This window comes from Zosterops lateralis (genome assembly GCF_965231275.1).
Source record: "Zosterops lateralis genome assembly, chromosome: 3".
Taxonomy (NCBI): domain Eukaryota; kingdom Metazoa; phylum Chordata; class Aves; order Passeriformes; family Zosteropidae; genus Zosterops; species Zosterops lateralis.
In genome coordinates this window covers 92,102,197-92,128,250 of record NC_139764.1, presented here as the reverse complement: position 1 = coordinate 92,128,250, position 26,054 = coordinate 92,102,197, and the positions used below count along the sequence as shown (strand labels likewise).

Sequence of the window (26,054 nt, the reverse complement as noted above, 5' to 3'; positions counted from 1 at the left end):
CAGAAAAACACACTAAACAGAACCAGAACAAAGAGTACTGGAGGTTATATAGAAAATATATCACATGGCTTTGTATTTGACTTATTTGTCATTTCTATAACTAGACAATCACAGTTATTTTTGACTGCTCAGAAGGAAACTAACACTAGGTAGGTGTGGTATGAGAATATTTCATACTTGTAAGACTATGTGACAGAACAAAATTCTACAGATGACAGAGAGTCATGATTTCTTTGTGGGCATGCTTTATGAGCATCAGCCTACTTTAGCTGTTCACAATCTTCCTCTCTATCCAAGGACTTCATAGGTATGATCTAAATATAAATGTATATATGTGTGTTTATGCAAATAAATACTATACAGGGCCTGGAAAAACAAGACAGTGAATATTATTAGTATGAATTGATAACAGTACCACTGAATGGAATGGAGAGAATTATCAGCTATGTGACTTTAGCAAATAACAACACTTTCTTCTCAGTCTTTTACATCAATAGAACAAAGATTCTGACCTATTTATTAAACAACTTACATGTTTTAAAATTCTATATAATATATACCAAATATATCTCCTAAAATAGTAATAAAAACAATTAAAATTTTATTTTTCCTTTCTAACCATAAAGATCATTGTGCTAGTTCATACTTACCTTGGTATGTCAACTTAAATCCTTGCCTGTTTTCTGAGTGATCACTATAAAAATGGACAAGTGTTTCATGAGTAGTACTTAGCAAGGGGGATGGGAGTTCCATTCCACTAAATTGGCCAATCATAGAACTGGTGTGGTGAGGTCCATTCTGAATTTCAAGGAAATCATGATTTGCTTCAGTGGAGAAATTTAGAAACTGAATGTGTGCACCTGTAGCATTGAGAAAGGAAGAAAAAATTTATAACTCATGTTGCTTAATAGTAAAACATATAAATAAAATATTATATGTAAATTATTATAGTTGTTACAGGCACTATATTTATATTTTAGTCACTATTCAAAGTGGGACGTTTAAGTTAAAGAAATAGCTGCTAAGTATTACAAGAGTTGGAGTTTCTAATTTTTTTGGTTACCAATAAATATCATAGTTACACATGAAGTGACAAATGAAAGTATACCATGAAGTCTTAAAGTGAATACTAGGGATTTTTCATATTCATAAACCAATTAGCAGAAAGACTCAACAGAGGGGTAAATCACAAATTCTGCTGTGCCATGGCATGTCCAGGACTCTGCCATCCCAAGTGCATCCCTGCACTGGGCCAAGACTTCTCACAGGCGCTCAGGATCAGCCCAGAAAGGTTACTAACAGACTGACCTTTCTGAGGCAGAAGTTTACCTCCCTAGTTCCAGCTATCTACTCTACGTCAGTCTTCCTGCCCCAGGTCACTTATATTTATCTCCTTTTTCCTCTAGCTCGGGCTGGTGTGTCTTTGGAGCCATTTTACCCCATATGCAGCCATATAAGATGCACCGAACTCCAGACTGGTGACAGGGCTTCAGAGAATTTGCCACAAACTGTCTCCAGGAATCAGGTGCTTGAACAAGGCTTTTCACCATTCAAAACATGCTGAACATTTGGAAATATAAGCATAATCTCATGGAAAGAGCAGTTTTGGATTCCAGCACTACTTCCTCTGGACTAAGGACCTGAAATCCAGTCTTAAACTATACCAAAATAGAAATGAGGAGTGAATCCCTGGTTTGGAAGCCTAGTACCAAGTCACTTGCAACTGCACTTTTTGGGCTTAACTTTGCTCTGGCAGACTATGAAGAACCAGCTGTAATAGAACAAAACAGATTTACTGAATGAGCCAACAAAGCAGTGTGAAATAGTCAATGCCTTAACTCTGCTTGACATTCTTACTTAGCAGTAAAGACATATTCTTCATTCCAAGAGAGAACATTATAGATAAATTACCAGGGTAATAGATTACCAGGGTAATTCACTGAGTCTTGTTTATAGCTGATTTCTTCACCTCTGTGGTTTAAGATTGAATCAATGGTATAAAAAAGATTTCTCTTTCTACTAGAGAAATTAAATAAGCTACCAAATAAACTGGGTTTTATAGAACACTTGTAAAAATATCGGATATTTAGTTTTAGTCCCTTCTCTGATGTATGCAATGTGGGAGATATGAAAACAAGTATTTCAGCTGCTGAATAAGAACACTTAATCCAGTGCTACCAATAGAGAGGTACACACCAAAAATACCACAGTCATAATATCAGCCATCTCTGTATGACGTTTGATATGGCTAGTCTGACTTGAATGAAGTCACTAATTTTACAATGCCCTCAGAATTTGAGGACATCAAGCAGCCTGGAAACATCTTGACTTAGTATCAGTGGCTAGTGATTCCCAACAGAGGCTGGATGTCAGCACCTTAGAAACAATAAATAATTGAGCAGCCACTTAATATAATACTTAAATTGCAAAAGTGACAACCAGATAATCAAATTTGTCATATTTATATAGTGCTCAAACATTGTCTAGGTATTTGAATAAAAATAATCTACTGTTATAAAATATTCTCTGGTGACCTGTGGAGTACATTTAAAACTGAATCATTCTAATTTAATTTCTGAGACAGAATTTCTATGTCTAGTTGTATATATTCAGTATAGAAAGTTTTTGTGTTTTAAAAGTATAAAAGTAGGTTTAAAGGTAATTTTAAAAAGAGTACATATATACACTAACTAAAGTATTTTCAAATGTTGCTAATTTCAATTAAAGAACCACTGTATGTGTCCCCTCAAGCCTTAAGTCCAAGTTTATACAATTTGCAAATGTCAATTTGATATGTCAAAGAAGAATTTTTCTACACTAAACAATTTCTTACATAAAATTACGTGGAATAAAAATGATAGCTACAGAAAATAAATCGTTATCTATTCAAACTATAATTATATTACTTCCTCCTTGAATCTCAACAGCACTTCCATTCTCACTTGAAGGTACTCTGAATAATGAAAAAATCCAAGTTGAGGTAATTGTTTTACAAATGTTAATTAATTAACAGCTACCCTAGATTTTAAAATCACAACAACTCACTTAAAAATATATATATTCTATTTTAAAACATTTAGATTTTAGTAGTCTTCTTTTTACATGACATATATTTTCATGTAATGAAGAGAGCACTGTATTTTGGGACACATTTAGTTGCCACAATTTTATTGCTAGATTTTCTTTAAGCACAGAGTTATTTTGATACAATAGAATGTATGTAAACAAACAGGTTTTCAGTAGAGAAGCTTATACTTCTAATTAAAATACCAAGTAGAAGTACTCCCAAGAAGATGTACTTTGTGAAAGATCACATTAATTACAAAATAAACCTGATATAAAGATACTACATGTGGATTATTTAACAAATACTTGGGGGAAAAATATCACTTGTAGGAACTTGGTGGCAAAAAACATCCTTGGTAGTATTTTTGAAGTCAATGATAGATCAGTGCAATGAATACCTTGTATGTGTTAAAACCCTTACTAAACAAAATTATTATCTTTTTTTTATTTATAGAATTACCACCATCAGAAATTTGCAGAGAAGTGAGAGAAATAATAACAATAGGATACAAGATGTTCTTGTGCCATTCATGAAACATTTTCTACGTGGAAAAGCTTAAAGAAAAGGAACAACTCTGAGATATATGAAGGATTATTTTTCAAAGCCAGTATTGTAATAACCTAATAATGATGACATTGTTTATCATTTATATTTCCTGCAAAGGTAGCTGGACAATGTCCAAACAAACAAAGGATACTCTGTCTGTAGCTCTCCTACATCTTTAAGGATATCTTAGGCTACTAAGGGTATCCATAATTATGATGGATCGGTTTTACAAGATGTTCACTAATAAAGGGCACTATTCTAAACAGCAGCAAAGTATTTCTACAGATTAAATTAGTAAAATACTATGAAAGTAGTACATCTCACTACAAAAAAACCTCTTATGAATGCAAATGGAGAACGTAGAAAATTAATTTTCCCAGATAAGAATAGTAAACGTGTTTTTAAAATTAGTTCTCCTATTGAGCATTGACATTGGAATTACAGTATGGGACATGAAGTTTCACAGCAAAAAACCTTATTCCACTTTCGGTTCTCATAATGATAGAAGACATAGTTTGGACACAAACTTACAGATTCCTTATTATCTTTGATTACCTTTTCAACGTAGTTATTACTTGCTTTTGAAGATATTTTTTGTACGAAAAGAGTTTTAATGTAAGCCTAGAAAGATTCTAAATTGGCAACTGTAATCTGGGATTTGGAATACAGTTTGAGAATGCTTTAAACCAAATTCATAGTTCTAGAAGTGAGGTTTTGTCTATTTTTATAGAACACAAAATACTCTTTAAAAAATCACTTGAAGAACAAAAAGATCATTATTTAATTTAAAGTCAAATTATTTATTTCATCTGATATACCCTCATGGCACAGATCTCATTTGCTCAATTTCTGAGACAGGTTGAGTTAATAACAAGTTGTTCTAGCAAAGACACATTTAAAATTTGCCAACCATTTTCATTTCAAATGCAGCAAATAATTATGTAAGGGTTCACAATACATTTAATAGATATAATCTATTTAATATTAGAATTAAAATATTTATAATAATGTTATTTTAATATATATAAATATATATATTTAAATCTCAGTATTACAAATAATTGCTCTTCCAATATAAGTTTACTTACCATATCCAATAGGTAATAAAATTTTCCAGGTACAATCTAAGTTACTAGGGTAATTTCCAGGAAAACCTGGGCTTAGGATCACACCAGCCATATTTGTCAATGTTCCACCACATTTAGCTATTAAAAACAAAAAGAAAATCACTGTATCTTTTATTAATATTTTTTCTTCGTATTTGACCCAAGCTTAATTCAAAATGGATTTTTCATTTTGTTCCCATGATCCAAAAGGAGTGAAATTTATCATAGTAAAAAACAGTCATCATAAAGGGAAAAAAAAAAAAGGATTCTATTTAGAGTAAGACCTTTACTTACAGTGATATTTTCACTGTAACATAACTACAAATGTGTAGTTGCACATATAGACAGGGCAACCCATTGTCTCAGCTTGGTAATTACTGTTAAAAATATCTGGTGATATGTTGAGATATGTTTCACAGAGGAACAAATCTGGAATTAAACTGAATTATGATCCCAAATCATGATACAGCAAAAAATCTATTTCTCAATATAACCAAAAATACACTTGAATTTCTGAATTTAAAAACAAACAAGCAAATGAAGACCCCCCCCACAGTTTTTGCTTTAATTCAGAAAGAGGATCAACTTGCTGCTTAACAGAATAATTAATTGTTTTTAATTGGTATGCTTCTATTCAGCAAGCGCATACATTTGGAAATTGAAAACCCATTTGTATCATTTAGGATGACAAAAAGCTAAGCTGCAAATATGTAAAGCAACCTGCAAAAAAGTGGCTGAGTTTACACATGTGCCAGGACAGTAATATGAAGCAAGAACAACCTCAAGAAATCAAATTAGAATAGATTATTTTCTATACACAGAGAACTCAGATCTGTTTGGCTAAGGTCTAAATGCACTTAAAAGGAAAATGCTTTTTAGCTGTACTTTTCAACTCAGCTTGATTTACAGCTTTCTCAGATGAAAAGAGCCAGCCTTTTCTGGATCCCTAAAACTCCTTTTCATTCCACCACCCCTGAAGGCTTTGCTTCAGAGCAGCTTTCCACTGCCTGCTTCTTTAGGAAATCTCCCAAGGTGCCCTGCATAACCTGCCTGGCTGCAAAAAAGATCTGTTAACTTCCTCTCCTTTATGAAGAAGATTTAGCCTGATTCAAAGCAGAGTATTCAGGACAAGCTAAACAATAATTAATATATGGGTTTCCTCCTTTGCCCATTCTCATAGTATTTTTATAAATGGCATTTAATCATATACAGATAAAAAATATCTTCTTCCCCCCCTCCCCGCCCCGCCAGCCTCCCAATATTTCATAGATACAAATGGAAACTCAAAGAAGTTTTGAACGAAGCAGAACTGAGGAACAATGGGCATGGCAAGGTCAGGAGTTTCTTGTGACTGATGGTTAGAAAACTGAAAATACGTTTCCATACCAATGCAGAGAGGAGATGGATAGTTCCAGCGTCGAACTGTTCCTGGCATACAAGAAATATGAGAACGGCCCTGTTTGAAAAGGGCAAAACATCAGATTACAGATACTCATTTGAGAGTCTTTTCTGAAAGAGAGAGTTACAGAGGGCCTCCTGGATAATCTAACCAGTGTATGTTCTTATATCAGCCAACTACATAATAATTACTTGAATTAAATTCTATTTTCAAATAGTTCCGGTTTTGTGTTCTTATTTTTCTATTGAATAAATGTTCTAAAACAGCTTTCCTCTGGCAACTTGATTATAAGACAGAAGCAGCTAACTGTGTGTGCTCATGTGGTTTGTTTAGTTCACTGCCTGTTTCAATTCCAGTGTATTCCATCTACAGTGCAAGCCTAGTGGTTGATTTTTATGCTGCAATCCAGAGTGAATCAACCATTGCTCTGCGCGAGCAGTACAGACACAGAGAAGAATTTGTTCCACATCTACTTGCTACAGATGTTCAATATGGACCATGCCAAGACTGTCATCAGCAAATAGCAGCAAGGGGATACTTAACATCCCTGACCTCTCACATGGCCTCACAACACCACCCACTGCGTACATGCAGGATCTTGGCAGACAGCTGTAGAAATACGAGTGCCTCTTTATTTAGCTGTCATGTTTAATTTACTTTGCCTATTCTTAAAAAAAATCACAAGAACCAAGCAGAGTCATGTGGTGGCATGAAGTAAATCAATACACGGCTGCAACTTGAACAGTCTAATCATACGTACCTCAGGGTGACTGCCTAGGACCAAAATGCTCCAATTTTTGTTTTCCCTAGGAGCAGTTCAAACTGAAAACTTTACAGTAGGACAAAAAGGGGCTTTTTCAATTTTTTCCTTTGAGATACTCAGGTTATGCATTCTGCTGCTGAAATGTGAAAGCTGAATATACTGGCAGGAATGAGAGCAACTGATTTAAAGATTGAGACATAAAACTTAGAACAAGGTTTAGTTTCTGTTTTAATCATTTTAACATACAAACTCATTCAGGTTACTTAACATCCCTGGTTTATTTTTTTCAAGGGTATTATGAGTCTAAAATTTAGTAAGGCAGCACATCTTATCAATATAATATGAAGATTTATTTAAATACTATTTGTCCATAGCAATCATAATCTCATAAAAATAAGAAAAAGAATAAATAGGTAAACTGCAGTAAAAGAAAATCCATTTAATGACATTTATTACACATCATTTGGAATGTTTACACGCTACCTTGAATAAGGTTCATATAGAATTGCATGAAATAAAACTACTTTAATTAATCATTTAGTTAAGTATATTTAGACAATCATCTTCGAAAAGCCAAACTGAAATACATCCAGAAAATTACTTGGAAGGAAAAAAAAAAGGATGTTTTTATTAAAATAATGAAAAATTAATCAGCCTTTTTTGTCAAAAAATGCTCCAAATCGATAACTCGATAAAAATCTTTTTCTTGAAAGCAACCTTTATAAAGGACAAAATGTGCATGCAGTTACAGTGTCATCTCAGTTACTTGCAATGGATGAGGTTTTGAATAATTTAATTAATGCAATATTCCATGTTTTACTCTCTCTTACTAATCTTCCATGATTGCATTTTATTTTATTCTCTTCTTCTAATTTTCTGTGATTGCATGTCTCTGTTCTGAGTCAAGGGGGAAGCCGTAATTTAAGTACCACAGTCAGGAAAAACGTAAAATAGCCTATAAAAGATCTTTAGAAAAATAAAATTAAATGATTCCTCTAGCTTCAAGCCTCTTTCTAACAAGAGAACACTCTGATTTCAGTCTTTTAAAGTTCCCTCCTGTCAGGAGACACTCAATCCTACAGCTAGCAATTACCTTTTTTATGCATCTCCAGGTAGTAGTTTGAGCTCTATGACTTTTCTGCTAAATCTCAATTATAAACTAATCCACAGCTGATTGTTATTGCTAGCTGTGAATATGTTCTCTAAAGACTGAGGATAAATTCACAGCTAGAGTGAAAAAAAAAATTCTGAAAAGTTATGCTGGTCTGTATTTGTTGAATAGCAAACATACTGTGCCTTATAGAACAATATTTTCATTATTATATCTTTTTAATTTGGACCCATTTTCACTTGTCCTGTCTGAGTTACATGCTATATATATATATATGTATGTACTTTCTTACAGCACAGTCCATACAGCATAGCAATTCTCATCACAATTTTCAAAATATTCGAATTCTTTTCTTTGAATTTGGATATCAAAGGTCTTTGTTTTACCCTTTGAACAAGCTCATTAAACTAGTTTTTATATGTCAGCTTCCACAGCGAGTATTAGATTTTCACATGTGTTGAAAAAGAGGATAACAGTTGGAATATATACAGTTAAGTAGCAATATGCTATGGAATTCTAAGAAAGTATTTAATAATAGAATCCCTGAAAGTATATTTAAAAAGGTGCAGTTAGTCAGACAGAATATTTGATGATGTTGTGTCTTGAGTATGTATCCATTTCTAATCCTTGTAATTAAAAACAGAATAATGATGCCTTTTTATCAATATGCAGAATTTAGACATTTCCTAGTTGAAAAAGGTAGGGATAAAAGAGTGTAATACGATGGGCAATACAAGTAGAGGGCACCCCACCAAAAATAAGCAGTGTAAAGTTTGATACCTGTGTTAACCTTTTGATATCACTGATGAAGCATGATACTCTAAGAGTAAAGTTCCTGTTCTAACACAAAATCTTAGTAGTATGAATCAGTCCTTGGAGGATTATGGCTGTTTATCCCTAGTGTCACAATGAAATTCTAAAAAGCCAATTGAGATTAGATGGCTGCTTTTTATATTACATAAATTGTATTATATGTTATTCCATCTCATAGGAAACCATTAGTATAGGCTTAGTTTTCAATTTTTTTCCTATCAGATCACTTCTATCAGCTTAGCCATAAATCAGATGTTTGCCTAAATGTACTTCAGTCATAAGAGCTCTGAACCAGTGACCTGGATCACAGCAATGAGGCACTAAACAAACACCTCTTGGCAATTAAATGAACAGCAATTACATAACAGCACTACCAGCAGATCTTGATCCTTTCACCAAAAAGTGGAACTGAACAAAAATATATTAAAAAATTGCAAAAAACTTTTCTAAAAATATTCAAAATAAGAACCTTTCTCCAAAAAAAAAAAAAAAAAAAAAAGGCAAAAAAGAGATTACTTAAAATACAATTATATTTATTGTTATGTAACCAAGTTTATTCCAGACCAGAGAGATTCTGCATTGAAATAGACTGTCCTGAGTCTCCAGATGAATAATGCTAAATTTAGCTCAATGCATATAAAAAAAACCCTAAAAGAACATAAAAGCTACATCTATCCTAGTGGAAGTGTGTGGGATTGAGTGCAAATGCAAAGTTTTTTGTACGTCTACCCCTTTAAATTTTTTCCTCTGAATTCATCTCCACAAAAAGTGCCAGTATGCAAACTGCTGTGAGGAATAGTGCCTGGCTTATGATAATCACTGCTGTTACATTTCAGCTAGGCCAAAAGCATGCTAGCACCCCATTCCAACAAATAAATAGTGCTGGAGATAAAATTTCAGTTCCTGTATCTTTGCCTCAGCTATAGCAACGTGGGTATAGACACATAATATGTCCTGTCATCATTTACTTAGTTTAATGCTACTTTGAAATAGAAAACTGTTAATGGCTCAATAGTGGTTTTTAAAGGAAAGTCCGAATCTATTTTGGTGTCCACTTTAAATGACAGATAGTCCTTCTGAAGGGACCATGTCAAAAAAATGTTATCAAATCTCTCCTTTTCTTACTGACATGCTAACTACAAAGGACAATGTAAGAGAAAGATGAAATTGAGAAAATAAAGTTTAAAACTCCAAAAGTTAATGGCTTTATACCTTTAGGTGTTTTCAAAATAATATTAATTTTGAAAGAAAAACATTTAAGTAGTTCAGATATGAACAATCAGGTGGCTTTTATGTAACCCACAAACTCTTAAATAAGCAATGGGTGCTCAGGGTGGACAGAAAATCGGCTTTGTTGTGCTCAAGTCAAATATTCCCTTTTAGCAGGATACTAGTATAACAAAAACTTTTTTTGCTATGGATATGGAATGCTCCCAATGCAGGTTGTTTCATGTCATGTAATAAAAGTTAAGAGAATGAATTATTGTAAATACTTGATCTACACCTGCCATACATGACTGAAAAGGTAAGCATATTCCTGGTTACCTAGAGAGATGTTTCACGTGCATGTGTTCCCATGCCTAGAACCAGCCTAGATATAAAATGCTTAGTCTGAATCCTGCAAGAATTTTAGGAGAATGGTAAGAAATATGGAGACCAAAAAAAATCTTATATACGCTGTGGGAATACTGAATTGGCAGTCCTCAGATGAGGAACTTTATCCTTGTGAGGAGCAGAAGTTGTAATGCTTTGCTTTCTCTGATACAGGTTTTACACTGTAAAACCTGGGGCTTATTACCAATCAAAAAATTCTGAACTCAGGTGTTCTCAATCTATTTAGCAGTGGCAGATTTTATATAAACAGATTAGAGAAACTAGTGAGGAAAGAAAAAAAGCTTTTAGTCTCAGATTTACAGAGTGCTGAAACATTTACAAAGAGCAGCTCAATCATATGTCTACCATTTGTGAACTAAACCAGTGTATGAACAGAGAACATCCCCAAACGGTGAAGTAATTTCTAATACTTTTCCATTAAAGATTTTTAAGAATAGATTTAGCGTTAATAAAATTTGCTTTAGAAATTAAATTTCACAATCTCTGAGCAGAATATGAAATCCCACAACGTATCTGTACACTAAAATTTCACCTAGATAAATCAATTCCCCAAAAGGAAAAACATAGTAGACTATAGTATAGGACAGTACTATAACAATTTTCCATAGAAAACATTTTATCCATGTTATTTCAATGTCCATTTTGATGACCTTTACTGCTTGATCTAAGACAAGATTTGCCAGCCCATATTTATTGAGGGCCAGAAATGCCACACATTTGTAACTTTATAATTTGAGAGCACTCACATAAGCTCTACATAAGTAATCTCTATTTACACACCACAGACTCTTCATTAGAATATGTTTTGAGCAGGTTTCTCGGCATTTTATTGCGTTTATTCCACAGTGTATTATTCAAAGAAAAAAAGAAAGAAATACCTGTAATGTATATCCTGGCTCACACTGAAATGACAAAACATCATTCACCATATATCTATCTCCTGATTTGATCCCATTGCTAGGAATTGTTGGCTCTGGACAGGCAGCAAGGCCTACAGCTGGAAAAAGTAAAGACAAAAATTGAAAAAACATAGATAAGTGAAAAGCAGGTCTTCACTGATATTCTCTGCCTTAATGAATTCTCTCCACAAAATTATGGGTGTTTAAGAAAACATTAATTCAAAATTCCTTTCAACAATAAATGGAAATTTTGTTTAAAACACAGAAGTTTTCAGAACTGTTCTATAGAATGTGAGCAGTATAGCGGGAGCACAAAGATCATGCACTGTGACTGTACCAGTTACTAGATCACATTGCTATGGCACACTACACTGTTTTATAGTCTCCAAAGCAGTATTATGATTTTAGTTTGCTAAAAGGCCTGGGTTTTATTTGTTTGCTCATTTTGCTTTATTAGGGTTTTTTAATCCTTCCTTATCCTTGTGAAGGAAGTGGAGAGAGAAAGAAGGAATACACTTTATGCATATTCTCTCTTTTCAACAATAAATGAGCAGAACTTATTGGTCGTTCCTTATTTTTAGGCAACTCCATGGACTATAAAGTTTAGACATTGAAATTTAGTACTTTTAGTCCAAAACTAAATCTCTGCATAGGTGTCACTGGATAGTCTGTTCTTAATTATTTTTAAGCCAGGAGTGAGAAAACAAAAGATTGGTTTAAAAAAGATTCTCCATTATATGTAATTTCTCTAATTTGTTCACCTGAATTTGGAACCTAAAGTACAAACTTCTGTTTTTGTCAAGTGCATATCACTTTTTTTTTCTTGTGTGCCTATCTAAGGAGTCAGTCAGCACTACTGAAAATTAAATATCAACCTTTCTAATTAAGTAAGAATACTCCAAATGAACAAGAGAGTTGAGAAACTGGAGATTACATGAAGCAATTCTGTGCTTTTAAGATTTTCATTGCAAATACAAGGACCAGAAGAATTAATTTGTAAGATCATGGTCTGACAACAGAATTTCATTCCCCTTATAATGTTAAAAACCTTTTGTGAAGTAAAAATCAGTCTAAAATACAATTTTATTTGTTAACTTATTTATTAGAGAAAACGACTCTTGAAACATCACTATGTAGTTTTTACGTTTTATGAAAATATGATCTGTAGAAGCCAAAACAGAATGGAAATTATTTTCACAATGCGTGAGAAGAGATTATGAGAATTAATTAGCACAAAATTCTTAATTAATTAGCACAAAAAGAGCAGAGAAACATGACACTTCACTGAATGTGATCCTGTGCATCCTTCAATTCAGTTGTGTGAAAAAAAAAACCCCAAACTGACTACTACTCTCAATGTCTTCCTATGAAATATAGGTGTATGGGGGTGCTGGAATTGTTTTTAGGTTTTTAGTTAGAAGTTTGATGTGATTTGGACTTTAACCCTAGCCAGGTAAAGCTCCTGTCCTGGAATGTTCTTATCAGAAGTTGATAAGAGTTTCCAAGACAACCTAATCCTCTGCCTGGAGTTTCGGTCATCCCATTGTCTTTCTCCCTCATTTCAGTGCATCTCCCCTCCCTGCCCATCATCTCCCAGGCCTGAAACCTCGGAGAGGTGTCGGACAGTGATTGGTGGATCTCCGAGGACCCCACCCCAATTTACCTGATTTGTTAATGTTGTGTATTGCATTTGGCATTAGCCACCTTGCTTTGTTTCATTGGTCTTGTAACTTGTGCCCACCCCTGAGATTTCTGTTGAACAAAAACCCCCTGCAAACCAGGCCCTGGGTCACTCTCCTGAGGCACAGGCCTGGGACCAGGGACTGCCCCTGTGATCCCCGAATAAAACCTTCTTCCTGAGCCTTGAGAGTGTCCCCTCTTTCGAACCACAGCCGTGACAGCCAAGGCAAAGGTGCTGCGGAGCCAAAGACCCACGCAAAGGTACTGTTGGGTGTATCAGAGCTAGCAGGGTGGCCCAGCCGAACGCTGAGCTGGCCTGAGAGACAGATACGCGAAGCAACATAGGTGGTTTGGTGAGAGTACCTGCAACTGGACTGTGGGGAGTACAGAAATTATGTTGTATTTGACTTTATTCTGCTATGTGGCATTTTAGAACCTATTGTTCCAGATAGTTCATCATGAAACAATATCTGATATTATTCACCGAGAGCCTAGTCTTTCTAGGGAAATACAATTTTCTTATAGGTAATGTTGATCACACACTTTCATACAGACATGATTTTAACTTTATGCCATAAACCTTTATGAATGTACTTTTCATCACTCAAATATAAATGCCTTATAAATATTAAATGCACAAATAAAAATTTCACACAATTCCAGTCTTTTGCAGCTCAAATTTTAGCTGAAGTTAATATATTTTTCCTAATAAAGCACATGGGAGACTGAAATAAAGGTACTGACTGAGTATAGGTTATAAATAGCTGTGATGTGCATCCACACAAACTGTTTCAGCATTAAGTGAAATGTAATGCCTCATCTCAGTAATTCAAAGTACCACATGTAGAGTGCTGTTCACTAATTTGCGAATCCAGTGTTCAGATGCAACTTAAGCAAATCAAAGCTTATTTCTGCATTTTCTCACCCTTCTCACTCTTGAATAGAAAAGAAAATTTAAAAAGATCTCCTCCAAAATCACTGTTATTAAATAAATAAGCACCTAAAAAAGACATAATGACTAAATTGCTTACAGATATCAATGTACTTGCTGAATCCTGTGAATATAAATTTGTGGTTCATTTCCTGTCATCAAGAAATTTGTATTTTGGAACTCAGAATTCCTGCATATTGAGAGTAACAGGGCTGCAGGGTCAGATCTGTATGAATAAAGTTACTTTTACATACTTTTCTGAGTTACAGAAACAGCTATGAGAGTGGCTGCATAGCAACACTAATAAAGTGTTTTTAATATAGCTCATTCCATCATTGGTTGAATAGCATCCAGAATTTTAACAGACTGATCAATCAAAACACTTCAAATTAACTTTCTTTGTAACTATTAGATATTGTAGTTTACTATGTATTTGTCTTTAACAGAACCTAACAATTAAGTTAAAAACTTTTTTTTTTTTTTTTTTTTTTTTGCTAGCTGCTTATACTTTTTAAACATTACGATATATATTCTTTGGTCTGATGATGCAAATTATAGAATATTCTATCAAAATGTCATAAAACACTTTGACTTTCTTTGATATACCTGATATTAAGAAGCAATATTAACTTCCCTAAAGCATGAGGAAGTTGAAAGCAGAATCAAATACTATTCTGAATCCTCAAATCTCTCATATTCTAATCATTCCATAATACTATCCCAGTGTAGTTCAAAAATTGGTTTAGTTAAAACAGAGCCAAAAATCAAAAGAATGCTTGAGAGAAAGCAAACAAATTCTTTTATCTGGGGACAAATTAGGAAACTTAAATATTCAGAGACTCTGAAATACTTTATTAAACTAGATTGTATGTGAACAGTCAGCAATACAGGGCAAACATGTTAAATGTCAAATGAAAGCAATCAAAAAAGGAACAAGGGTTTCTTAAGTGCATGCTTTTCAGTGCTCATGCTCTGCTATGCAGTACCAAAGAGAACACATCAATGTCGAGTGATAACCCTCTCCCTGACCTTCTTCCACTTACTGTTTGCTAAACACTTTCTTGTGCCACTCTGCTGTGGCATAAGACAAATATGCTTTACTTACATAATTATATCCATGCCTACAATTACCTGAAATTCTGTCCAAACATCACTGTCTTTGCTGGCAGAAAGAAAATCCTTCCTGTCATATCTGACAATGTGAATGTCCATTAGTGTCCATTTCAGAAAGCTGAGAACTGGACAACACAAGAATGCCTTGACAGCTGGACCAAAAGTCATCAGGCTTTCTTTTTTTAATTCCTCCCACCCCTGTGCAGCTAACAGAAACATATTATGCTTTATTATATTACAAACATCAAGCTGGAGCGACTTATGCTTTCTATTTTGATGATTGTGTGTATCAAAATCCAAGCTGTCCCTTTCAAAACTTCATGCTTCAGACAGCAGCCTAGAAAATGTCTTTATCTCAATGAGTTACTGCAGAGAGCTCAGATTCTTGTCAACAGCTAGTAAGTTGTACAGATATACTGACAAGATCAGGACCTGCTAAATTAAAAATGGCATGCTTATGATTCACACCTGCTTTAACACAGGAAAAAAGAAAAGACTGCTGCACTGAAGAGCCACATTAAATACCAATTGCATGAAAGTTCTTAAAATGGACCTGTAAAATACAATATGTTACTTGGAAGAATATATTTTCTTCTCTGCTCGTCTGATTTTTATTTTTAAATTTATTAGATGTCCTCATGATAGAAAAGTACTACAAAAGACAGTCAATTGTTCTCTTATTCCCTTAGCATTGAATCATTTATTTCAGCTGCCAAGAACCTCTAACACTTGAAAAGACATGATAGAGTGGCTTCAGAAAAGGAGATGTTGGGTAAAAGTAAGCTTATGTTCTCATATATATTCCATCATCTTGGTATAGCAGTAAACTAAAATCTTACAAAATGAATGATGCTGACCGGTGTCATATATCCTAATTCAGGGTAATAGAGCTAGATGACACTATTAAAATATTGATTGCATAAAACAAGATTATTATTGAAAAATTTAATTATAATCCCTAAATTTGGAGAGAGAGAGAGAGAGGGAAAGAGAGAGAGATACTTCTAGACATTTGTAGCCTAAACCTATATATCAATATTGAGCATATATATATATATATTCAGTTTTTACTAAAAGAAACCAGACTTTAACTAAGAAGTTCAAGCAGCATGCTGAGCAAACATTCATTATTTCCAGACTTTTTATTTTTTAATTTGTTTGAATACTAAGGAAAACATTTAAACTACCACTGAATTAATAAATGAGATTTTAAGACTAAGCTTTAAAGATCAGTGACCACAAATGCAGTGGAATTAAACACTCACACTTCCAAAACACGCCATTTGGATAGTTGATTCCTTCATTCATTAGATTAAAAGTAATTCAATCAAATAAGAGGGATATTTATTCTTCCTACTATTGTACATATTAGGAATGCAACAAAGCACTCCTTGATTGGACTTGCTGGTGGTTGTGAAAATAATTTTGTTTGGTATTCACTCTAGCACATGCATATGGAAGATTAGTTAAATGATTAATTCTCTTCTTATCTTTTCTACAGTAACCTGTTATATATTTTACTGCTTTGTCAACCATAGGTTGCTGCAACTTTAAAAACCTACAGTCCTTCTGAAATAACAGGAAATATCACATAGTAGCCCTCAACAAAACTTACAATTACATTTTGACCAGAATGAAATTTTTCTAAAGCACTGAGCAGTTATTTCTTTAAAATTGAGTTTATGTACCTGACTTGAAAAACAAAACAAAACCAAAAACCAAACAAGTAAAGGAGCAAAACAAACAAATAAAAGAGAAACAAAGGCAAAAAGTCTAAGTCACCCATAGCATAAAAATTCAGTGGACCGCTTAACTTGGGCAAATGAACTTTTACATTATTGATGTCTAACACAAAGACATCCTAAAGTAAATGACAAAATCATATTATTCACCTTAATTCTTGTGTGATTTCAAGGCCACAAAGAAAATCTATGCACTGCCTAGATCAGACATAGGCTAAAGTAGGCAGGAGCAGACTATCCAGATCCTTCCCATGAAAATAAAGACATACGTAGAAAAAACTTGAAAATGGACAGGGAAAGAGACATTGTTAAAAGGAAGAAAATGTTTCAAGATAAAACCTGATTCTTATTCAAATATTTAAATTATCTTGAAATATTTACAATTCAAATAAGATTTTGTCAGTGGCTGAAGCTTGTATAAAGTATTTCTGAATTTCTATAGTTACTTCAAAACAATATACAGTTTGGAATATGAGATATGTGATCAAGTGATAGCAAACTAAAAATATCTTGCTGAAGTAAAGTTTTCCCTAACATAGTGATCCCAACCCAGTAATGCTTATAGCATTTACACTGGTGAAACATCTTTTAAGTAGAAATACTTACCCGTTTATTCTAAAATATGATGTGCAATTTGTAGAGGCCTAATTTTTATTGTGTGTAAATAATTTAGTAGTCAATTAAGGACATTCTCCTCTGTTGTGCCCTGCTCCTTAAAATTTCTTCTGGGATTAAGGGAATGTTCCAAAATAATTCTAACTTTCTAATGCTGTAATGAAGACTTTTTATATAAGGACATCAGGATTATGAAGAATACTGTAATGGTTAGTTTAGAGTAATTTCACCTACTACTTAAATTTGTAATGTATGTAAAAGGTAAAGTAAGATGAAACACTAATAGGTCCACTTTGTGTCTTCTACCCCAGCTGTAGTCTGCTGATGTAGGATTTGAATTACAAATTTTGACTCCATGTGTTAAAACAGCTTCTTATTGTGAATGGATATTTTTCTGTTAATATCTATTACTGAAAAACAAATTGTCTTCACTCTAATTCCTAACTGCCTTCCCCCTAGAGAAGTAATTATATCACAAACTCATAGAATATGCTGATTTGGAAGGTACCCAAAATGATAATCAAATCCAACTCTTGGCCCTGCACAGGACACCTGAAGAGTCACACCATGTGTCTGAGAAAATTATCCAAACACTTCTTGAACTCTGTCAGGCTTGGTGCTGTGACCACTTCCCTGGGGAGCCAGTGCCTGACCACCATCTAGTCTTCCCCTCCTCTTCCTCTCACAAGAAAGTAATGACTGCAGTGAGGTCTTCCCTCAGCCTCTACTTCTCCAGGCTGAACAGACTAAGTGACTTCAGCCGCTCCTCATATGGTTTCCCCTCAAGGCCCTTCATCATCCTCATGGTCTTCCTTCAGAAACTTTTTAATAGCTTCATGTAATTTTTAAGAGTAGATTTTCCTGCTCTACTCTGCCTTGCTGTGGCCTCACCTTGAATCCTGTGTGCAGTTTTGGGTATCACAATATATAAATTAAAGTTTTCACTGAATATTTAAACAAATAACTGTTTCAGAACTAACACTCACTGAGTGTTTGCTTAGGAAATATTTCAGTGGTCTTTGCTCCAACAATTTGTCATTCTTGTTGTGAAAGGAACAATGACTACATAGCAACTTTCTCTACACTTCCTACTCAGGTAATATTTTCATAGAATCATAGAATGGTTCAGGTGATCAAAGATCATCTAGTTCCAAGCCCCTTGCAATGGGCAGGGACAACTTTCATGAGACCAGATTGCTCAGAGTCCCATCCAATTCATCCCCAAAGATTTAAAACAAAGCTCATTTACTTAAATAATTTTCTTGAAACATTTTAAATGTTTTAGGACCAAATGACAAGTCTGGTTGCCAATTATAAGGAAGAAAAAAAAAAAAGATTCAATACAAGGTGAAAGACGAAAAGAGGATTTGAAAAAATCTGCCTTGTGAAAGTTACTACAGCTTTCACAATTTCAAAAGCAGATAGCTTTTTCTTTCCCTAACTACCTATGTATAAAACCTTATCCAAGGTTCCAATGTCCTCTGATGAGTATGTATAATTTCAGTTAATGCTAGCTGGTAATGATATACATGTAGAAGGAGAAAAGAACTCTAAGGCTGTTTACCATAAGGGACATAGGTAGCCATGAATTTTCATATTTGGAGTTGTTTTTTGTTTTTTTTTTAATAAGAATATGCCATTATCTCTGTGAGTCTCCTAGAAATCTGATGAAAAGTCAGTACAACTGTGGATTTTTAGTTAGTTTTGACTGACAGCAATTTATTACACAAAAAACTCTTTCAAAAACAAATCCATTACCATTCCACAAAAGAGCAGAAAATATACATAAGGATATTTTGATTTATAGAAGCATTACTCAAATATTTTAAAAAGCATAACCATGAATTAAATACTTCCATTAACATCATGATTAAATGTTAGTCAGGGCCATAGAAAAGACATCAAATTTCTATTAAAATTTTTTTTTTAGGAACAAAATTGCCTACTTGGAAATTAGACAAAAAGAGGACCCATCAATTTTAGTTCTCTGACAACTTGTTAATTTTTTAAATTTTTTTAACAAGAACTGAAAATCATTAAGTATCATGATCAATTGGCTATATCCCACATAAGTCCAAACGGGATCCAAGTCCTGCTTCCCTCTTTGATGCACACATTAATTGTAAGTCTTTGGGTTTACAACAGTGGTGTGTTCTTTATAAATTTGATCTTAGTGCTCTACAATTTTTTACAAAATTTTTGAATACAAGCTGACCCAGAATGATGGACCATTTTCCCTGGTAATTAGAATGCTGATACAAATCCTGTTAGACCTGCTTAGTTGATCTTACTAAGTAAAGCAGCCTTAAAAGTATACATTGAGGATCCCCACTATGACTATTCAGACATTCAAATTTCTGCAAGAAGATTAAAGAGTTGAACTGAACCCACTTATATTATACCTGAAACTTACATCTGCAAAGCATTTTATCTAGAAAGAATCAAGGGACAAACAAACGATGCAAGAGCCCAGGGCCAGGAATTGGATTCAATGATCCTGATGGGTCCCCTATAACTCAGCATATCATATGACTCTATGACTATTAATCTAGTTCTCCTCTTTTAAAAAAATTATTTATTACAAATATCTGATGTTCTAACATAGCATTTCATATTGAATGTTTTTTTTTCCCAGATTGATTATATTTTTGTGTTTCTTTATTAACACAACCCTTCAACAAAATGACATTTTTTTCCAAATTTTATATTGACTTCTGAATCAGAAGTATTTATTTTTTGGATGCTGCTTCAAACATTAGGTGACAAAATGATCAGAGACTTCAGAATTCATAATCAAATACTAGCAATATCTGCACATAAAAGTATTTCCTTGTCTGCTTTTTTCTTGATCTGAAAAGGTGATTGCCCAATATAAACCTGTAAATTCTTGGTGTGAGAACTTGTTCAGTTTCTGTATTCAGTCACACAGAGAGATATACTGTACTCCTACTAGCCCTGCAGAGACCATGTAGCCACATAAGAAACAATTCTTTTCTTTCCTGTCAGCCTATCAACAGAATAGCTAAGCTCTGAACGCTCAAAATTGCTACCTTGACCTGTATTGAGGTGCACATCTAAGAAACACTGGCCTTGAAATATTAGCACCACTGAAGTCCAATAAATGCTTTAACAGAGCACAGTTGGGAAACTTGCAATTATGAGATAAGAAAAAGCATAAAATAAGTAATTTTACTTGTTAACAGAACAGAGTTTCTTCAGGAGTTGCAGGGATAATAAAACCGATACAGTAAAATATAAAAATTTTAAATGTTCATTCTGTGACTTTCTAGAATTAATGTGTACTTTTTTATGCTTCATATGGTGTTATACTTTCACTGTAGGTTAAAGAGAAATACTGGAGGAGGAAAATAAGATCACCAGCTGTGGAGGAGGAGTCCTCAGAAAAAAAAACAACCAAAAAAACCCCAAAACAAACAAACCAAAACAAAACAACAAAAAAAAAAACAACCCAAACAAAACTAACAAAAAACTCACACAAAAAAAAATCTGACACACACACACACCACATACACAAAGCTTTCTCAAAATATAGACTCTAAAAAAATCCTGCAGAGGTAATATTTGTATTTTCATTCTACATCACTGCTAGAATGACTGTATTAAAATAACCCCTACAACCTACTTGCATATAAATATATAAATGCTTGAACTATGCAGGGAATTAAGTGAAAACACGACTGTCTTGTGACTATAGACAAATTAAAAGATTTATTATGAGCTGAAAATCCAGTCTTTCAAAATTCTGTGCAGCTCTGAGTTTTCTTTAAAAATTTTTATCTCATTCCTAAATATAACATTAAAAATCATCCATGTTTATTTACTTATGTGTACTTCTTCAAAATATTAAAAACAACATTACAATTTTTAGATATTATTATCGGGCTCAATAAAATAAAAAAGCTAACTCTATTTTCAAGAAAATTCTTGAATGGCCTTTGAAAAAAGAGAGGATGCTTCAAAAATTATAAGGATTTACTTTATGACCTTCATCTAAGCACTCATCACACTGTCAACTCATCATATTACTTTTTAAATAGTAGACTATTCTTAGCAATACCTATCTCCAGTTAAAATCACATGAGCTATGCAAAAATATGTACTGAATTTACTATTATTCTATAGTAATTTAAGTTTTGGAGAGATGAAATAATACAAATGTGTTTGAATTAAATATGATTATGTGAGGTGATCCACTGTAAGTCTGTATTTTAAAATGAAGTTTCTCTCAAAATATATTAAAAATAGACATAGCAGAATTTGCCATGAAAATTCTTAGGTTATTCTGTTTATGCCACCAGTGATTAACCAAGTTTACTGTTGTGTTTTGTAGCTCTGCAATTAAAATTTTGGTTTTTCACAACTACAGCAATTTGTTTAGAGAAAATAATTTGAAGGAAAGGAAAGAATAACAAGGCAGAAATATATAGACATATTAATAGGAAAAAATATGGTATCTTCTCTGGTTTTATCTATTTCCAAGCAGGGAAATTACCTCTTACTATTTTTTTGTTACCTAAATTTCAGAACTTCAGAACTAAGAATTTCAGAACTAAGCTGAAATAAGTCAAGAAAACCCACATATTAAATACTAAACCCCCCATTTTAAAAATGCTGTTATGAATTACCAGGTTGATTTGTTATGTGCTGCTAATTTGTGAAAGCTGCTTTCCATCAATTTCAAATGTCACTTCATTTAAAATTTCAGTTTAATGGATACAACTTATACAAGGCTTGATAGTCAGGAAAGAAAAAAAAAATGCAAACAAACAAGCAAAAAGAATAATGTAAAATATCTGCTTCCCTTTCTATATGGATGCTTTACCCGTATAAGTTTCAAAAAACAAGGAGCCTTACTTTTGTATTCCAGGTGAAAACCAGCTGCTGCCACACTAATGTCAGAGTGAAAATGAAGGTAAAGTTGATTGGAGGTGCTGTTCAACAATGCTGGCACAGTTGTTCCTGGAAAAAATAAAAGTTATGGAATAAACTATAGCACGCTGATCAGAGTTTTGTATTGAAAAGACATAGCCAGGACTGAATCACACAGGATTATTTTCTTCTCATTACAAACATGGGAATCTCAAATGTTCTGCCGTGTTCTGCCTTGTTTTCTCCTGAAATTGCAGGAAAATCTTAATTACAAGCCATAACAATAAGATGCTCCTTAAGTACAATCAAACGAGATCGCATCATGTTTAGAGGAAACGTTTTTGACAGGGACAGAAAAAAATGAGATGTACAGAGAAAAAAAAAATCCATAAATAAAGGATTTGATTATGACAACAAGCTCAGCTTCCATTTGCCTGTTTCCCCACATTTCTATAAAACCTTCAGTAGAGAACAAAGCCTTCCAGATTTTTTCTGTGTGTATTCCATACCTTCTTCCCACAATATTTCAATCACTTCTGCTAATTCAGAGGATATGACAGAAAATGAAGAAGCAGGTACAGCACATAAAAAGCCCCCAAAACAATGTACTAGCTTTTGCTAATTCAAATATCTATAATAAAACTGTGTGTGCTACACAACATGCTTATCACTATACATTCTTTGCCACTGGAATTGCCAAGTCTGACAAACACTGATTTTATTTTCACATGATACCAATATGGAAGTCATATTCTACTGTCTAAAGCTGGAAGACCTACTGAGGCTAAAAATTACATCATTTTTTATGATTACCCTTAAAAACAGTATCAATTAGCTAATGAACTTCAGTAGTGGATGCATAAGAAAAATTCTCATTTCCTGTGTGGCATTTTTTGTTTCTATAGTAACTGTGAGCAGCCTAGGTATGAGCATGAAACTTGGGCTTAAAAAGAAATGCTGAAAAGAATTATCTTCCTAAGTCTACAATCTAAACTAGGAATTGGTAGATACTTTTAAATCTAAAAATGAATTAAGCAAAATCTTGATATAAATGGAGGAGCTTAAAGATGACAAGCTGGCCTTTAAGGAAGATGTTTACTGTCTGACATGGAAACTCGAAGTATTGAAATTCAGACAGTACAGAGCACTCACATCATACGGTATTACTCTGGAGGACAGAAAACAGTGAAGCATCTTCCTGGAAGAAGGACTTTTCATAGTATCTGTTAAGGAAACCTCCTTGTCTGCCCATCCAGACAGGGTGGTCACACTCCCACCACCAGAGATTTTCTTGGCAGGGACCAAAGCCCCTTCACAGCAGGCAGCTCCAGTGATCTGATGGGTCCCTGTTTCACTCCCTGCACATCCCACTGTCACAGTCAGACCAGGTTTCCTCACAGATTCCACCCTGGGTCTCCCACAGCAGACTTTTGGATGTCTCATCATATAAAGCCATTTATTTACAGTGCACTTACACTGAAACAGCTCAAGCTTATGCCTCCAAGGTGAATCCCAGCCAAGAAACCCCTGGCCTTTTGCACCCTCACAGTCTCACAACTCCCAAAAGTCTCTTCTTCCCTAGTCCTCAGCTCTGCCATGTCTTTGAGTGTCCTCTCATCAGGCTGAACCACAGGTCCCCAGGCCCTTTGCTGTGCAAGGTGTTGGCAGTTCAAGGCTTCTTGCCTCAGGCTGCACCACCCAGAGCTCCAGAGCAGCTTGAACTGCAGCTGCTCACACAGTTATTCCTCAACAGTACCCATAAAGAATTTGAAATACATTTAAGGATGTTTAAGGTGTCCTGTAACAATAAGGATGTTAACTCATGACTATTACACTCTTTAATGAACAAAAGTCACCTGGCACTTCTGTTCCTTTGTAGGACCTGGTAACATTTAACACCAGTCTTTTACTTCCTTAAAGTGGGATATTCAATAAGATGAGAAGTTAGATCCTACTGCACTGGGAAAATAAATGAGGCTAGTTTTTAATTTTCATAATTGCCACAATTAATGGCATCATTCAGGCTGGCCATGTATGCCACACCTTGTGGGATTGTGTTCATCAGTGAGTTTTTCTGTTGACTCTGCATTTCCTTACTAATCCAATATACATCCATACTTTAAAAGTTTATGAAATCATCAGAGAGGCAAAAATCCACCTGCTTTATCTACACCAGAATCAGAGCAGTAGTCCTGAGTCTGCATTATTATTCATGATTTAATCCCTTTCTGTCAGTTTCGTTTACACAACATAGTCTTTCTATTAAAATATGTCCTGTATAAAAAGAGAAAAAGTATGTGCTTGATGTACATTTTAAACAACTAATTATCTGGTTTTGTTATTTCCCAGTTGTATTAATTCAGTTTGTTCTGCGAGTTTAGATGAAGATTGAATGCTTCATGTTTTTCATGAGAAAGGCAGGCTACTGAGGATGAGTTGAGTCAAAGCTATCAAAGGAAGCTCCTTGAATGTCAGTGCCAATTTATATCACTGTATCTCCTCTATATGAGAAAGGATTTTTTTGAAAGCATTATCAACTAAATTTCATTAATCAAACATTTTAATGCCATATTTTCTTCTGAAAACCCCTTTGAATTTTGAAAACATTGACGTTTACACCACCTGAAGTCTCCTCCCAAAAAGAACGTTTCATAATGGTATCAGAAATGATGGATTACATACTCCTTGTCTATGTGTGAGCAAATAAAGACATGTTCTCTCACATACATAACTATATATAAAACTGTATTTTTAAATCGTGTCATATCCTAACCTGAAAAGCTCCCAAGACGCGGTGCTGTCATATCTCCACCATCGTATATTTCAAGGGAGTCCCAATTATGCTCAGTGGCAAAGCTGATGACCTGGATCTATAAAACAAGACCACAGATATTTTTTTTAGGCCAACAAGCCATGTGCATTTTTAAACATTCCAAAACCAAGAAAATAAAAAGAGAACACATAGCAAAGAAAATAAAAAATAAGAGTTCCAAACAAAAGACACATCAGTGAAAATAATGTAAAAAAAAAATCAATATTCACTTTTTGCATTGTGTTAACTCTTAGAAAATATGACACTAGGTAAGTAAGAAGGATTTTGTATGTGTGTTGCAACATTTTAAATAATTATTCAAACTGTAAATGAACAGATAATCATGATAGCTTCAGAGCTCTTGAGGGCCTCAGTAATACCAGATTGAAAGAGTTGGTAATTGCATATCGGATTGAAAGATCAGGACCTGTTTGCAATATACTACACAATTAAACAGAAAACTGCTTGTTAATTACTTCTCATTCATATCCCCATATGAAAATAAAATAACATAAAATAAAGCTAACCAAAGAACAATAGTGAGAAATCCAAAGCAGTTATATTTCAATCACCCCACCCCCAAATAAAGGATTACTAATTTATGAAATTTTTAGAGAAATAAACAAACAAAATACTTAATATCCCATGCTTGACAGAATACAGACTTGCCTGAATACCTGATCCCTCAGTCACTATGATTTTCCACACACAATTCAAGCTGTTACCATAAGGTTCAGGGTAACCTGGTGAAAGAATAGTACCTCTGCGCTCAGTAAAATTCCCACTGCATGGCACTGAAAGAAAGTATTATCACAAATTACTACACAACTTATGCCACTTTAGAGAAGTCAGAAAAAGTAATAATTTTACTAAGATCAAGATAATTATAATAATTTGCTTTTGTAGCATAAACACATAGACGTGAAGAAATCCTCTAAACTTAGAATGCTTCT

The 26,054-nt window shown here is 33.9% G+C and overlaps 1 protein-coding gene across 1 annotated transcript in view; it reads right to left on the bottom strand.

The window, feature by feature from the left end:
- Positions 1 to 26,054, bottom strand: part of CSMD1 (CUB and Sushi multiple domains 1) — a 1,076,561-nt gene that overhangs the window by 117,783 nt on the left and 932,724 nt on the right. The window contains exons 35-41 of the mRNA XM_083857383.1: positions 25,771 to 25,895; positions 25,063 to 25,159; positions 22,275 to 22,379; positions 11,298 to 11,416; positions 6,106 to 6,175; positions 4,702 to 4,818; positions 651 to 860 (exon numbers count right to left, since the gene is read on the bottom strand). Coding sequence (XP_083713509.1) covers positions 651 to 860; positions 4,702 to 4,818; positions 6,106 to 6,175; positions 11,298 to 11,416; positions 22,275 to 22,379; positions 25,063 to 25,159; positions 25,771 to 25,895 — 843 coding nt within the window. The remainder of the gene's footprint in view (positions 1 to 650; positions 861 to 4,701; positions 4,819 to 6,105; positions 6,176 to 11,297; positions 11,417 to 22,274; positions 22,380 to 25,062; positions 25,160 to 25,770; positions 25,896 to 26,054) is intronic.